General features: G+C 39.3%; 1 protein-coding gene across 2 annotated transcripts in view; it reads right to left on the reverse strand.

The window, feature by feature from the left end:
• The window catches only part of RELN (reelin), a 538742-nt gene that overhangs the window by 71579 nt on the left and 454934 nt on the right, over positions 1-12229 (reverse strand). For both annotated transcript variants that reach the window (XM_024115956.1, XM_024115957.2), the window contains exons 35-41: positions 11545-11685; positions 11262-11439; positions 7315-7399; positions 6307-6489; positions 3667-3838; positions 3463-3565; positions 200-429 (exon numbers count right to left, since the gene is read on the reverse strand). In XM_024115956.1, coding sequence (XP_023971724.1) covers positions 200-429; positions 3463-3565; positions 3667-3838; positions 6307-6489; positions 7315-7399; positions 11262-11439; positions 11545-11685 — 1092 coding nt within the window. The remainder of the gene's footprint in view (positions 1-199; positions 430-3462; positions 3566-3666; positions 3839-6306; positions 6490-7314; positions 7400-11261; positions 11440-11544; positions 11686-12229) is intronic.

Raw genomic sequence — 12229 nt, forward strand, 5'->3', positions numbered from 1 at the left:
GAGCCATGGCCGCTGAGCCTGCGCGTCCGGAGCCTGTGCTCCGCAACGGACGGGAGAGGCCACAACAGTGAGAAGCCCGCGTACCGCAAAAAAAAAAAAAAAAAAAAAAAATTTCCCTGATAAAGTGGCAAGGCAACCATGACATCACGGAGAAAACCGTGAAATGCGAAGAACATGGTGCGAAGCAGCATGTCCTTACCCGCAAAGGTGCAGCTTCCCAAAGTGCACAACCTCCCTCCTCCAGCCCTGGGTGGTCCCCGCGTAGTAGGTGCTGCTTGGGTGGTGCTCCGTGGAGCATAAGGAGCTGACATGGCTGCTGCTGTGGTAGCAGAGGGGCAGCAGCAGGTGCCAGGTCGCCCCAAAGTCCCTGGAAAATTCCAGTCTGACCGGATCAGCAGAGGAGCTATCAGTTGAGCATCCGACATTGATCTTGGTGAAGAAGAAAAAATGATACAAATTACCTCAGAGCAACAAGCCTTGAAATGATTCACCACTTCATTATTTTCTCAAGAGTCCATTTTCCTGGGAACTGTCTTGCTGAAATACTTAACACCATGAAATTCTGTTTTGCCTGAGTAATATTACATATTACTTTTAAATAATACTTTTTCATAAAGAACCTCAAAGGGCCTCATGAAAAATTTACTTTTCCTCCTTTTATAAAAAGCTAGGAAGTGAATAAGGCAGAGGTTGGCATGGAATTCCAAATTTTACCTTTAGCCCACTTTCACTGCCAAGCCAAGCAAATCGTAATGAAAAGACTGCTTCCCTAATTCTAACCGTTAGCTTTTTTTCAGACTGCTGGCTGGAAAGAAGACCTTCTACTTTCCTTCTTGTGATACCTTCAAATAATCCCCAAAGTTCTGCTCATGGAGAATCTTCAGTATGTTTTCAGTCTTAGAACAAAATACAATTATTGTCACTATTTCCCTGGCATAGGGAGAATGTTCTCAGAAAGACCTTTTTAACCATTAGGGAAATAACCACTCCATTCCTTTTTCATACTTTCAAGTGAATTAAACTAAAACTTAAATAAAGCATGTGATTCTTTCTATGAAAAAATTTTCCCACTTCCAACTGGGGTCAACATTTTCTTGCTGTCAGAGCAACCAGATATATTTATATAATATTTGTTGTTGTTGAACTTACTCCTCTTACCTTCTGATGAGTAAACTATTGACATTTGATAAACTTTCCACCTATAGGCATTTGTCTCTACCTAGATTCTTCTGATAACAGAACTCTTGAAAGGGCCACAGGGATTACTTTTTATTAACATTTAAAGCATAAATGTTAGAAAATATAACAGAAGGTTATATAAGTAACTTAAAATAAAATCAGAAAATATAACAGATAGCTTAAAATAGATAGAGAATAATTTCTCCACTAAGGCATCATTTGGTCTCTGACTTTAAGATGAAAGAAACAACTCTAATTTAGAGGACGCAGACAGTTAATCTAGAGCAAATAGTCAAGATTTTTGTTGTTGAAATTAGGCAATGGTTGGTATAGATTTCAGCTATGAAACAAGTATCTTCAAAAGTTAATGGGGCCCTCCCGGAAGGCCTCGGGGCACAGCGGTCCCACCCCCTGCGCCCAGAATAGAGCCCGCGTTTCCGCAGAGCTGGAACTCCTGGCTTGGGGTCTCTTCCCTCCGCCGTCACTGAACTGCCCCGGAGCCCGAGGGGAGGGCAGCCTCACTGAGGCTGCTGGCTCTGGCGGGGCCCCAGCAAGCTGAAGCCGTGACAGTCCTGGAGACCGTGGGCCGGATCACTCATCCTGGGTTAAGCCAGCTGCCATGTCATGAGGACACTCAAGCAGCCCTAAGGAGAGATCCCCGTGGCAAGGAACTGAGGCCTCCTACCTACAACCACGTGAGACATGAAAAAAATGTTCAACAACAAGAATTATTACAGACATGCAAATTTAAACTACAAAAAGGTATCACGTCACACTAGTCTGAATTGCCATCTGAAAAAAATGTCTGCAAACAATAAATGCTGAATGGGTTTCCGAGAATGGGTACCCTCCTATGCTGTTGCTGGGATGTAAACTGGTAACAGCCACTAATCAGAACAGAATGAAGGTGCCCTTAAAAGGTAACAATTGAGCTACCATATGATCCTGCCGAACCACTAATGGGCCTATAACCTGAGAAGACCAGAATTCAGAAAGACACAGGCACCCAAACGTGCACTGCAGTGATATTTACAATAGCCAGACATGGATGTAACGAAAATGTCCATCTACAGATGAATGGACAAAGAAGAAGTGGTCCATGTACACAATGGAATATTAGCCATGGAAAAGATGAAACAATGCCATTTGCAGCACCACGGATGAGCCTAGAGATAATCATACTACGTAAAGTAAATCAGAAAAAGAAAGACAAATATCCGATGATATCATTTACTAGTGTTATTGAAAAATTGATACCCATGAACATATTTCCACAGAGAAAGGCCCATACAGACTTAGAAAAAGGTGAAAGGAATGGAAAAATTAAGGTGTTGGGGTTAACATGCATTTAATAATTTATATAAAATATATAATCAAGAAGGACCTACTGGATGCCAAGGGAGGTCTACTCAACGCTCTGTTAATGACCAACATGGGAAAGAGTCTAAACCTGATTAGATATATGTATACGTATGAATGAACCAGATTCTGTACACCAAGAACAAACACAACATTGCAATCAAATTTATTCTGATAAGAAATAAAAGTTAAACAAGAAAAAGAAAAAAAAAAGTTAATGGGAATTCCCTGGCAGTCCAGTGGTTAGGACTCCATGCTACCACTGCAGGGGGCATGGGTTCTATCCCTGGTTGGGGAACTAAGATCCCTCATGCCATGTGGCGAGGCCAAAAAAAAAAAAAAGTTAATACTATTGAACCCTAGCACAATGTACCTTTGGTTCTGCTGATTTTATCTAAGCTTTTGAAATATATAAACGTTTTTCTTTTATACATTAGTTTGCTGTCTTGAAAAATATAAGGAGTCCGTGAATATTAATGAAATACCCAGAAATTATAAGAAACAGTATAGTATTATTTTATCTGTAAAATTCATGACACCATGATAAATATTATATAAATGTGCTGGCATGGTATAGTTACAGTGACCTGGATCCTAAGTAATAAATAAAAATTGTGACTATAATAATACTAGAATAGTATGGTCCTTTTCATTTTTATAATGTTTGAAATAATCTATTTTGACAATTTCCCATTGTAGTAGGTGAGGAGATTATGTCATAAATAAAGGACCAAAATTCAAAAATAAATCTTAGTAGGACAATTGGTTCTGCTAATAAAAGTGAATTATGATGTAAAATCTCTTTTGTCCTTGCACGAAAATGGGAAGTCATAATGCATGAAATCATCTGAGACTTTCCTCCTCTTTCCTAGCTTTTGTTCAAGATAAAATTTAAAGCATTTCTAATAGAACAAAATCAAGTACCTCAAATTGTATGATGGTGTTCTCATTCACATTCAGGTCACGAGTAGTAATGGAATGCTCACCAACTTCATTTGAAACAAACACCATAGCTGAATCTTCCTCGCTGTTACACAAGAAAACAACAAGGAATCCATTTAGGCAAAAAATAATTGTGACCTGTATAGAGCAGGGGTTTTATTTTTACCTTCTCAATTAAGTACTTACGGTGCTCCTTTGGAAGAATATGGGCAATAAAGACCAATGTTACCACCAGGGTAGAAAAACCAATTGTCCTCTCTGGGCCCAAAGTCAAAAGTATCTAGAAGCATCACAGGGTTGTTTAAATTATTTCCATCGATGATGAAGTCATCAACAATCCAGATTTCTTCTTTCTTACCTAAGGCGTTTTTGGATAAAGCAAGTTTTTTCAATGGTGAAAATCAGATGGACATTTTTGCTCATTGGAAGAAAGTAAAGGACAGAAGGAACTCAGTAATAACCGGTTAAACAGACGCCTTCTAGACAAAGAAGCACAAACTATGTAACAGTGTGTTTACACTGATTAAAGTGTGAAAAAATTAAGCTTTCAGTGCTATTAACTTGGCATTGCATGGAGCAGCTTCACTAATTTCAGAAGGCTGGTAAGAGTCTGCTGCCCTTCCCGTCACAGCGGTGCTATGGACCTTCCACCACAAGAGTGGTCTTTGAATTATGCTTTCACGGTTTAGGGGACTCTGTAAGATACCAGAATCTGTGCGGATGGGTGGTCAACCTGTGGATTTAGTACTGAGTTACACTAACTAGCGTATTCATGGAGTAACTCAGGACTCTTTAGAGTCAACCCATGACTTAGAATCATGCTTCCTTCAGGCTGAAGGATCATGGCCATTATAACACTGGCTTGATGCACAATTTTATTTAGGTGTTAAACACTACACAGAAGAATATTCTGTGTTATATAATACTTTATTTCAAGTTTCAAAACTTGTATGTTTAGTTGAAGATGTGTGGGAACATACAGAAAACTAGGAAAATCACTCCTCAGGCTGTCAGAGAATTTGACTCAGCGACTTAGGCAGGGTGTTTAAGGAAGATATTACTGAGTAGATAAGAAGGGTGAGCTCAGTGCTTTTGTAAAGCATTGCTTGGATTGAACTGGAAACAAGGTGATAAGACCACACCAAGCAGAAACAAGATTCCTCAAGGATGCTTCTTCACTGATTCCTACTTTTAGTAGAATTCTTACAAAATATAAAAAAGGATCTGTAAATAGGAGCCTGTAGAAACAACCTGATGATTTAAATGAAGTCACATGTGCCTCTCCCTCTCTAATCCTATCACTGTTCTAATCCTAGTAGCTTTCTTCCCTTTTCTTATTTTGGAAGCAGTTGGTGAAAACAATGAAGAACAACTGGTGAGCATTCCAAACATAACATGAAGACAACTATCCTCTGGACTGTGAAACTGGTTGCATTTCTTTTTTGGACTTTTCCTCAGCGATTATACAAGATTATTTTTTCTGTTCACAGTAAATTAAAATTATTTTTTGACTTACTAGTTATAAAGGAAATATTCAGGTTAAATTTTAGAGATGGAAATACATTTTTCTTATCCATTTCTGTGTTACCTCTGCAAAGAATCTGCTTAATATGATGTCTCTGTGCTTACTTAGGCCATTAAATGCATAATTTGATAGAGTCTTGTCCTTTATAATCAGTAGTTAGAATTACAGGAAGCAATAAAACATTACAAATTTGTAAAATCGTTTTCTGTAACCACCATTTGAAAATACTGTTAGGGCTTCCCTGGTGGCGCAGTGGCTGAGAGTCCGCCTGCCAATGCAGGGGACACGGGTTCGTGGCCCGGTCCGGGAAGATCCCACATGCCGCGGAGTGGCTGGGCCCGTGAGCCATGGCCGCTGAGCCTGCGCGTCCGGAGCCTGTGCTCCGCAACGGGAGAGGCCACAACAGTGAGAGGCCCGCGTACGGCAAAAAAAAAAAAAAGAAAATACTGTAAAATTATACATTCACGTTAGCTTATCACTGAGGAAAGTGTATGTGATAGAATATTTTATCTCAGGCACTATCTGCTTTGTGTCAGTCCCTCTCGCTTTGTCACGGCTTTTGCTGTAATGTTGTTCTATCTCACTAATGAAGTGCCATACTCAGAAGAACTATGGGGACTTCCCTGGTGGTCCAGTGGTAAAGAATCCGCCTTGCAATGCAGGGGATATGGGTTCGATCCCTGGTCGGGGAACTAGGTTCCCACATGCCGCGGGGCAGCTAAGCCCATGTGCCACGACTACCAAGTTCGCGTGCCTCAATTAGAGATCCCATGTGCCACAAACTACAGAGCCCATGTGCTCTGGAACCCACGTGCCACAACTAGAGAGAGAAAACCCGCACGCCACAACTAGAGCGCGCCGCAACGAAAGATCCCACGTGCCGCAACTAAGACCCGACGCAGCCAAAAAAAAAAAAACCCCAAAAACAAAAACACATAAATATTTAAAAAAAAAAGAACTACGTATTCCTAAATGAATTCAGTAAAAAATGTAGTTACACTGATGGGTACCTAATGGTAGAGCTGGATTAAATTTTAAAAACCTTAGCTCTGTGACAGGATTTAGCTGTATTTACATCAAGAGAACTTACGAGTCAGGCCCGAAGATAATACATAGTCAAGTATGAAGATAAAGATATATAAAGTTAAATATTCCTTGAGACTCCTCAAAAGCGAAGCCCGTAAAAGGTGCTGTGGACAGCAAAGCCACTCAGCTGACAAACCCTTCCTCCACACCTCAGGAGCAAGCATGCTAACGTGCAGCAGTCAGTTTTGATCATAGGAGAACATGTGCATTTTTACCATTGTTATAAGGTTGCCAGAGTCTGAATCTCGTAGCGTTGGTTTGGGCAGTGTATGGCAAGGGAACATTAATGAAAAGTATGTTGGTCATTTGAGGAAAGTAAAATTCATCCATCAGGTGCCAGGTGATTCCCCCATTGGCAGAGAATTGTAATAGAATAGAGTGGGACCTCTCTGGGGTACCTAGAAAGAAGGTAACAGAGGCATGAACACATCATTATAAAAATGGGGAAATGGTATGATCTTAGACTATTTTTTTTGCATCGAGGCATAAGCTGACTTATATTCACATAGACACCTTACAGTCCAAATGCTTCCGAGGCAACTTAAAGTGATGATGGGTTGGGATTTCTGTATAAATATATCTCAAAACACACACCAAATCGTGCATTTTCACACAATAGTATCTCCTTTTTCTCAGATATGAACATATATCTTTCTGTGTTTCATTTAGGAATTATGACATCAAAATTTTTTGATTCTATAGGCATCCCAGTTCTACAAAGGGCCAAACATTTAAATCTCAGAATACACAGAAAATCTACTTGAGAATTTATTATATCCAAATGGCATTATTGTCAAGAAAATTAGTTAATATGAAAGGTCAGAACGACAGAGTTGACTTTTGGGGTTCACTGTTCACTTCTGTGAAAGAAAGTCCCAAGTTACCATAAGTTAAATTTTTTTTATCTAAATTTCTTACGGCTAGAAAGAAGTGGTGGAAAAAAGACTCAGGGACATGATGATCAATTTAACTACCACAGGACTAGTATGATTACTACATCTGTATGAAATTATTAAAAAACAAGTAGTTATCTTACCCTTATATTAAAAGGAATATATATTATAGAACATTTGTGAACACTATGAACTCAAATTTATGTTAGCTCTCCCATATAACAAAATTTATAGGCCTCAAATCTGTTACTTCTCTGTGGAGGAGGAATTATACAAGGGGAAATTTGCTTGAAGGGAAATAGTGAATTCATACTCATAGAAATGACTTACCTTTTGCTATAAATCGAAGTGAAAACTGGACATACATTGTATTGGTACAGTCTAGATCTCTTGAAATGAGCATTCTTAGCCCTTCCTGTAAACAAAAACACATATGTTAGTCAATCTTATTTCATTTGCAAAATTATTTTCCTTTGATTTTATACATCTAACTTACATTAGCTAAATGATACATAATGATCAAGAAGCAATACTTGGTCCAGTCTGGAAGGAAAAATTGATCATTTCCACTTTCAATGGCTTTCACTCCCTGTGCCTAAATAACAATATTTCATTGTCTCAACTCCAAGTCACACTTTGCTGTGACTTATAGAAAGCAGTGCAAGAATGACAGCATTACATATCTACAGGCCTTTTTAAAAAACAGCCCCCTTTGATCACAGCGTGTTGTGAGAGGAATAACGAGGAAACAGACGGAAAATGTGCCAAGTGCTCCTGCTGGAAGCTGGGAGCTAATAGGTAACTTTTTCAGGGTTCCAAAGAGTCTTAGGAACTTACTCATTTGCGTGCTGTGACGGCCCTGGGAAGCTCTCATTCAGGCTGACACAACACCCTCCAGTTGGTCAAGTTAAATAAGGCATAACTAAGCAAGTCCCCAAGCCCGGGCTGGAACCATTCATGCAGAGAAGCCAAGGAAGGCGGAAAGTGATCATACTGGCTTTAGTAATTTTTTCTGCTAATTAACTATTTCTGGTTGCCTGGGATTGACAGCTCCATAGCTTGTTTTCTCCGTGTGTACACAGGGTTGCGGTGACAGCCAGTAAAACAGAACTTCACTATGCAGATATCCAAGGTACAAACAGGCCTTTCAGTTTCTCAGGTCTGACTCTGAATGAAGTGGCTCTTTGGTGGTGTGGGGCTGTGTGATACTGAGTGGACACTGTCTATCGATTTCTTAATTATCAACTAACAAATACCAAATGGAATCTTAGGTAGAGAAAGCAAATTCTTCCTCTTCTTCTTAACATTTATTATAGAGTACATTCTTCAACAGCTGAAAAATTTTAAATAGGACTAATTTTGTAATAGTAACCATATATTGAGTGCCTACAACATGCTGGGTTCTAAAAGAACCACTTTACTCCTTGCAAAAGCACCTATCACTCCTAAGGGAAATATATTATTATCTTCCTGTTGCAGATAAGGAAACAAAATCTGAGAGGGACAGTAACTTGCTCAAGATTGCAAAAGTGATGATAGCAGGATTGGAACCTAGATATGTCAGATTCTGAAACTTATCCTCTACCCTTTAAGATACCATTATTTTGTTTATTAAATTATTTTTTGGTTTGGGGAGAGACATCCAGCTAATGTTAAATTTAGAATTTGAGAATTATTTGATATGGTAATGAAAAAGCAACTGCATTTATACCCATCCTTGAACTTCACAAAGCATAGATTCAAACTTCCTGGATTAAAGGCTGCTGTGTAAAAGCCTTATATTTCCAGTCTTATTTTTCTTTTATCATAATAACTCACTGCCCTGCTCAGTCCATGATGCTTGATCATTGCATGTCTTTATGTCCTTACCCTCTGCCTCATACACTTACAAACATAAGGCCTGGGATGTTTTTACAGCTTGGTGCCATGTAGAGGTTAAGCTTATGGGGAAGGCTCACTTCTTCATCTTATCAATACAATGAAAAAGGTTTGAGGTGGGTAGTTAATAGATCCAGTTCATAAACATCCCTTGACAACGTCAAGATAAAGGAATATGATTACTCTTCCCCCTTGATTATGGAATGTGAGTATAAAACTGTTCCCATGGGTCAATATAAGTCAGCCATAAAAGAACCCAGTTTATAGTGTATCTTGTAGGAGCAATTTTTTTAAAATTTATTGATTTTATTTATTTTTGGCTGCATCGGGTTTTAGTTGCGGCACACAGGATCTTTGTTGAGGCAGGTGGGATCTTTCAATGTGGTGCGCGGGCTTCTCTCTATTTGTGGCGTGCGGGTTTTCTCTTCTCTAGTTGTGGTGCGCAGGCTCCAGGGTGTGTGGGCTCTGTAGTTGCGGTGCGTGGGTTCTAGAGCGCGTGGGCTCTGTAGTTTGTGGCACGTGGATTCTAGTTGAGGTGCGTGAGCTCAGTAGCTGTGGCCCGCGGGCTTAGTTGCCCTGCAGCATGTGGGATCTTAGTTCCCTGACCAGGGATCGAACCTGTGTCCCCTGCATTATAAGGCAGATTCTTTACCACTGGACCAAGGGAAGTCCCTTGTAGGAGCAATTTTGTTGAAAGTTGGCATGATCTGTAATTATGAAAGTATCTTTCTTTCATATGTTAAATTTTGTTTATAGTTAAGCACTTGATATTGATAATTGCCCAGTGGAACTGTCATGCCCAGCTTCTGCATATATTCTAGTTCATAAAGATGTTTCTTTTCTCATCCTCTTCCAGATTCAGTAATCCATTGTGCTAAATGTGAAGCTATTTTAATAGTGGATAGCACTCCTGAATCTATAAACATTAAAAAGAGCCTATCATTTCCTTTTTCACAAAAGAATGCCTTTCTAGGTCAAACTACAACCTACTGAATGGCACACGCTGAGCCCTCTCTGCATCTTGCACAGCTGATAGAGAGTATGTCCAACACACATAATGCTTGGCTGCCCTTGCATTTGGATGGCTAAAGGGAACATATAAAAGACTATATGTCTTCCTTGTTTATAGGATCTAGAGACCAGTTTAATCCTACTGCTTTCATTTTTATCAGGTAAAGATATTTGAATCACAGGACTTTATCTTTTTTGGTCTTGTCAACTGCTTCAAATAGATAGTGGTAATGAGAGCTAAAGCCTCAGACGAGACTTAAAAACACACAAACACAAAAACAGTAGTTTCCACCCCGAAATGTCCTCCCTTAATTTTTTTGGCCCCTTACAGCACTCAGGGACTTATAAATCTCTCTGACCCTTAAAGTGTTTTTTCTATCTCATCTAAAACTTGAGAAGAATTCTGGATTCAAACAAGGATGATAGCCAGCATCTATTAGCTATAATTGAAAAAGTTCCAGGGTGTCTAATTTTCTAACTGTTAGGTGTTAATTATTAAGGATGTACAGAAACCCATGCAGATTTTTGTTAAAGATTTCATTTGCACACCTAGATTAGCCGATTTCCCCAGCTGAGTGAGACAGGATATAGCATGTATTCACATATGAAGATGTGCCAGCTCAGCACTGTTTCACACAATTGCTTAACAGCCCTCTAACCAACATCTAGGTTGAAATACAAAAAATACACTAATGATGTTTGAGAATCTTATTTAACCTGGCTTAAATGTTTGGTTTTCTTAGTCACCAAATGGTTGTATTGGTAGGAGGAAAAGAAAGAAAGTGAAAGGAAAAAGCAAAGACCTTCCGTAAAATCAATTAAAAAATATTCTAAGTTAGATACTTAGTTACACATAAAATGCTACATTCTAGAAGTCAAGATTCTAGAAGTAGTATATATATAATTTTTACATATATAATTCCAGCAGAGAGTAAAGGTCTGATTACCAAAGCAAAGGAAAAATTTTATGCCTAAGTGATCATAAAAAGTGACTGCAGTGAATGTAAGAGGAAACATTTTTTGTTGTTGTTGTTGATATGAGCATATTCATGTTCCTTATGGAACCTTTTTTACTGAAATATAAATTACATAAAGGAAAGTATCAAATCATGATGGAATTATCACAAAGTAACACAGCTATGTAATTTCTGTACAACTCAGGAAACAGAACATTACCAGCAGTCCAGATGGCCCCTAATTCTCTCTTCCAATTTATACCTCATTTTCTTCCGCCCAAACCACCACTATCCTGACTTCTAAAACCATGATATGTCCTAGAAGACAATAACTGTCTATAAAATAATACATCATCTGGACAGAAATGCATGTGTGTGGAGCAGTGAGTGAAGTAGGGAATTCAGTGGTAGTGAAGAAGAATCTTATCTGACCCCTTTAAAAATGAGCGATGTTCCAGATTTGATGGTTTCACCATTCAGATTCCCCCTCTCTGCACCATATACTTCAGGCCAAAGGTCAGGATGTAAGTTCCCGTTGAAATCATCTTTAAGAATCGAGGGCAGAGGAACGACAGGAACACAGTAGGTTCCACCAAAGCCCCGGTCACACCTAAGAAAAAAATGAGTGGAGAAAAGGCATTATTTGCCGTGAGATCAAGAAGCCATCTTTATCTCTGCATTACAAAGAAAGAAACTGCCAGTTTTATTAACTTACACACAGCGTCCAGCATCACAAATCCCTCGTCCTGAGCACATCCAAGGGCACCCCGAGGCCAGCACAACGTTATCAATAGCCCAGGAGTCAGCCCCCATGGTGTAGTTGGCTTGGATCCATCTGAACCGGGTCCTGGGAGAGCTAAGCAAAAACAAACAAACAAAAGAAAACGACTTAAAAAAAAACCAAACCACACTTGGTTTGAATGGCGACCTTCAAAGCACGAAAACATTTATTTTAATTCTTTCCCTTTAAAGTGTCCTCTCTGGGTTCCAGTTCCCTCTTTATTTGAGACACTCTGTTTTCATACCAAGTAATGGATGTTGTCTACTCTTGACCCACAAACAGGAGAGAAGAAAACATGCTTTAAAAATATTTCACCATTGCTTTCATACAATGGCCTCTGAACACATGTGAGATGGGAGAGTTACTTTGAACTATCAATTTATTCTGTGTTTGAACTACATGCAGAACCTTAGTCTTTGCTTTCAGGCTTTTACTACTTTTCAGTACTGGGAAAGAGACTGAGGAGGATAAACGTGAGTATAAGTTGGAATCTTACAAAGGTCTTGCCATGAGGTCTCTGTTCTACTGTTCCCTAAATGGTAGGGAAATTCTGAGGTAGTAAATGGAAGCCCTATCCAACTTCTGCCTCTCTTGTGGTTCCCGAGAGCCTGGCTCCCTT

The sequence above is a fragment of the Physeter macrocephalus genome, chromosome 5, assembly GCF_002837175.3.
Source record: "Physeter macrocephalus isolate SW-GA chromosome 5, ASM283717v5, whole genome shotgun sequence".
NCBI lineage: Eukaryota > Metazoa > Chordata > Mammalia > Artiodactyla > Physeteridae > Physeter > Physeter macrocephalus.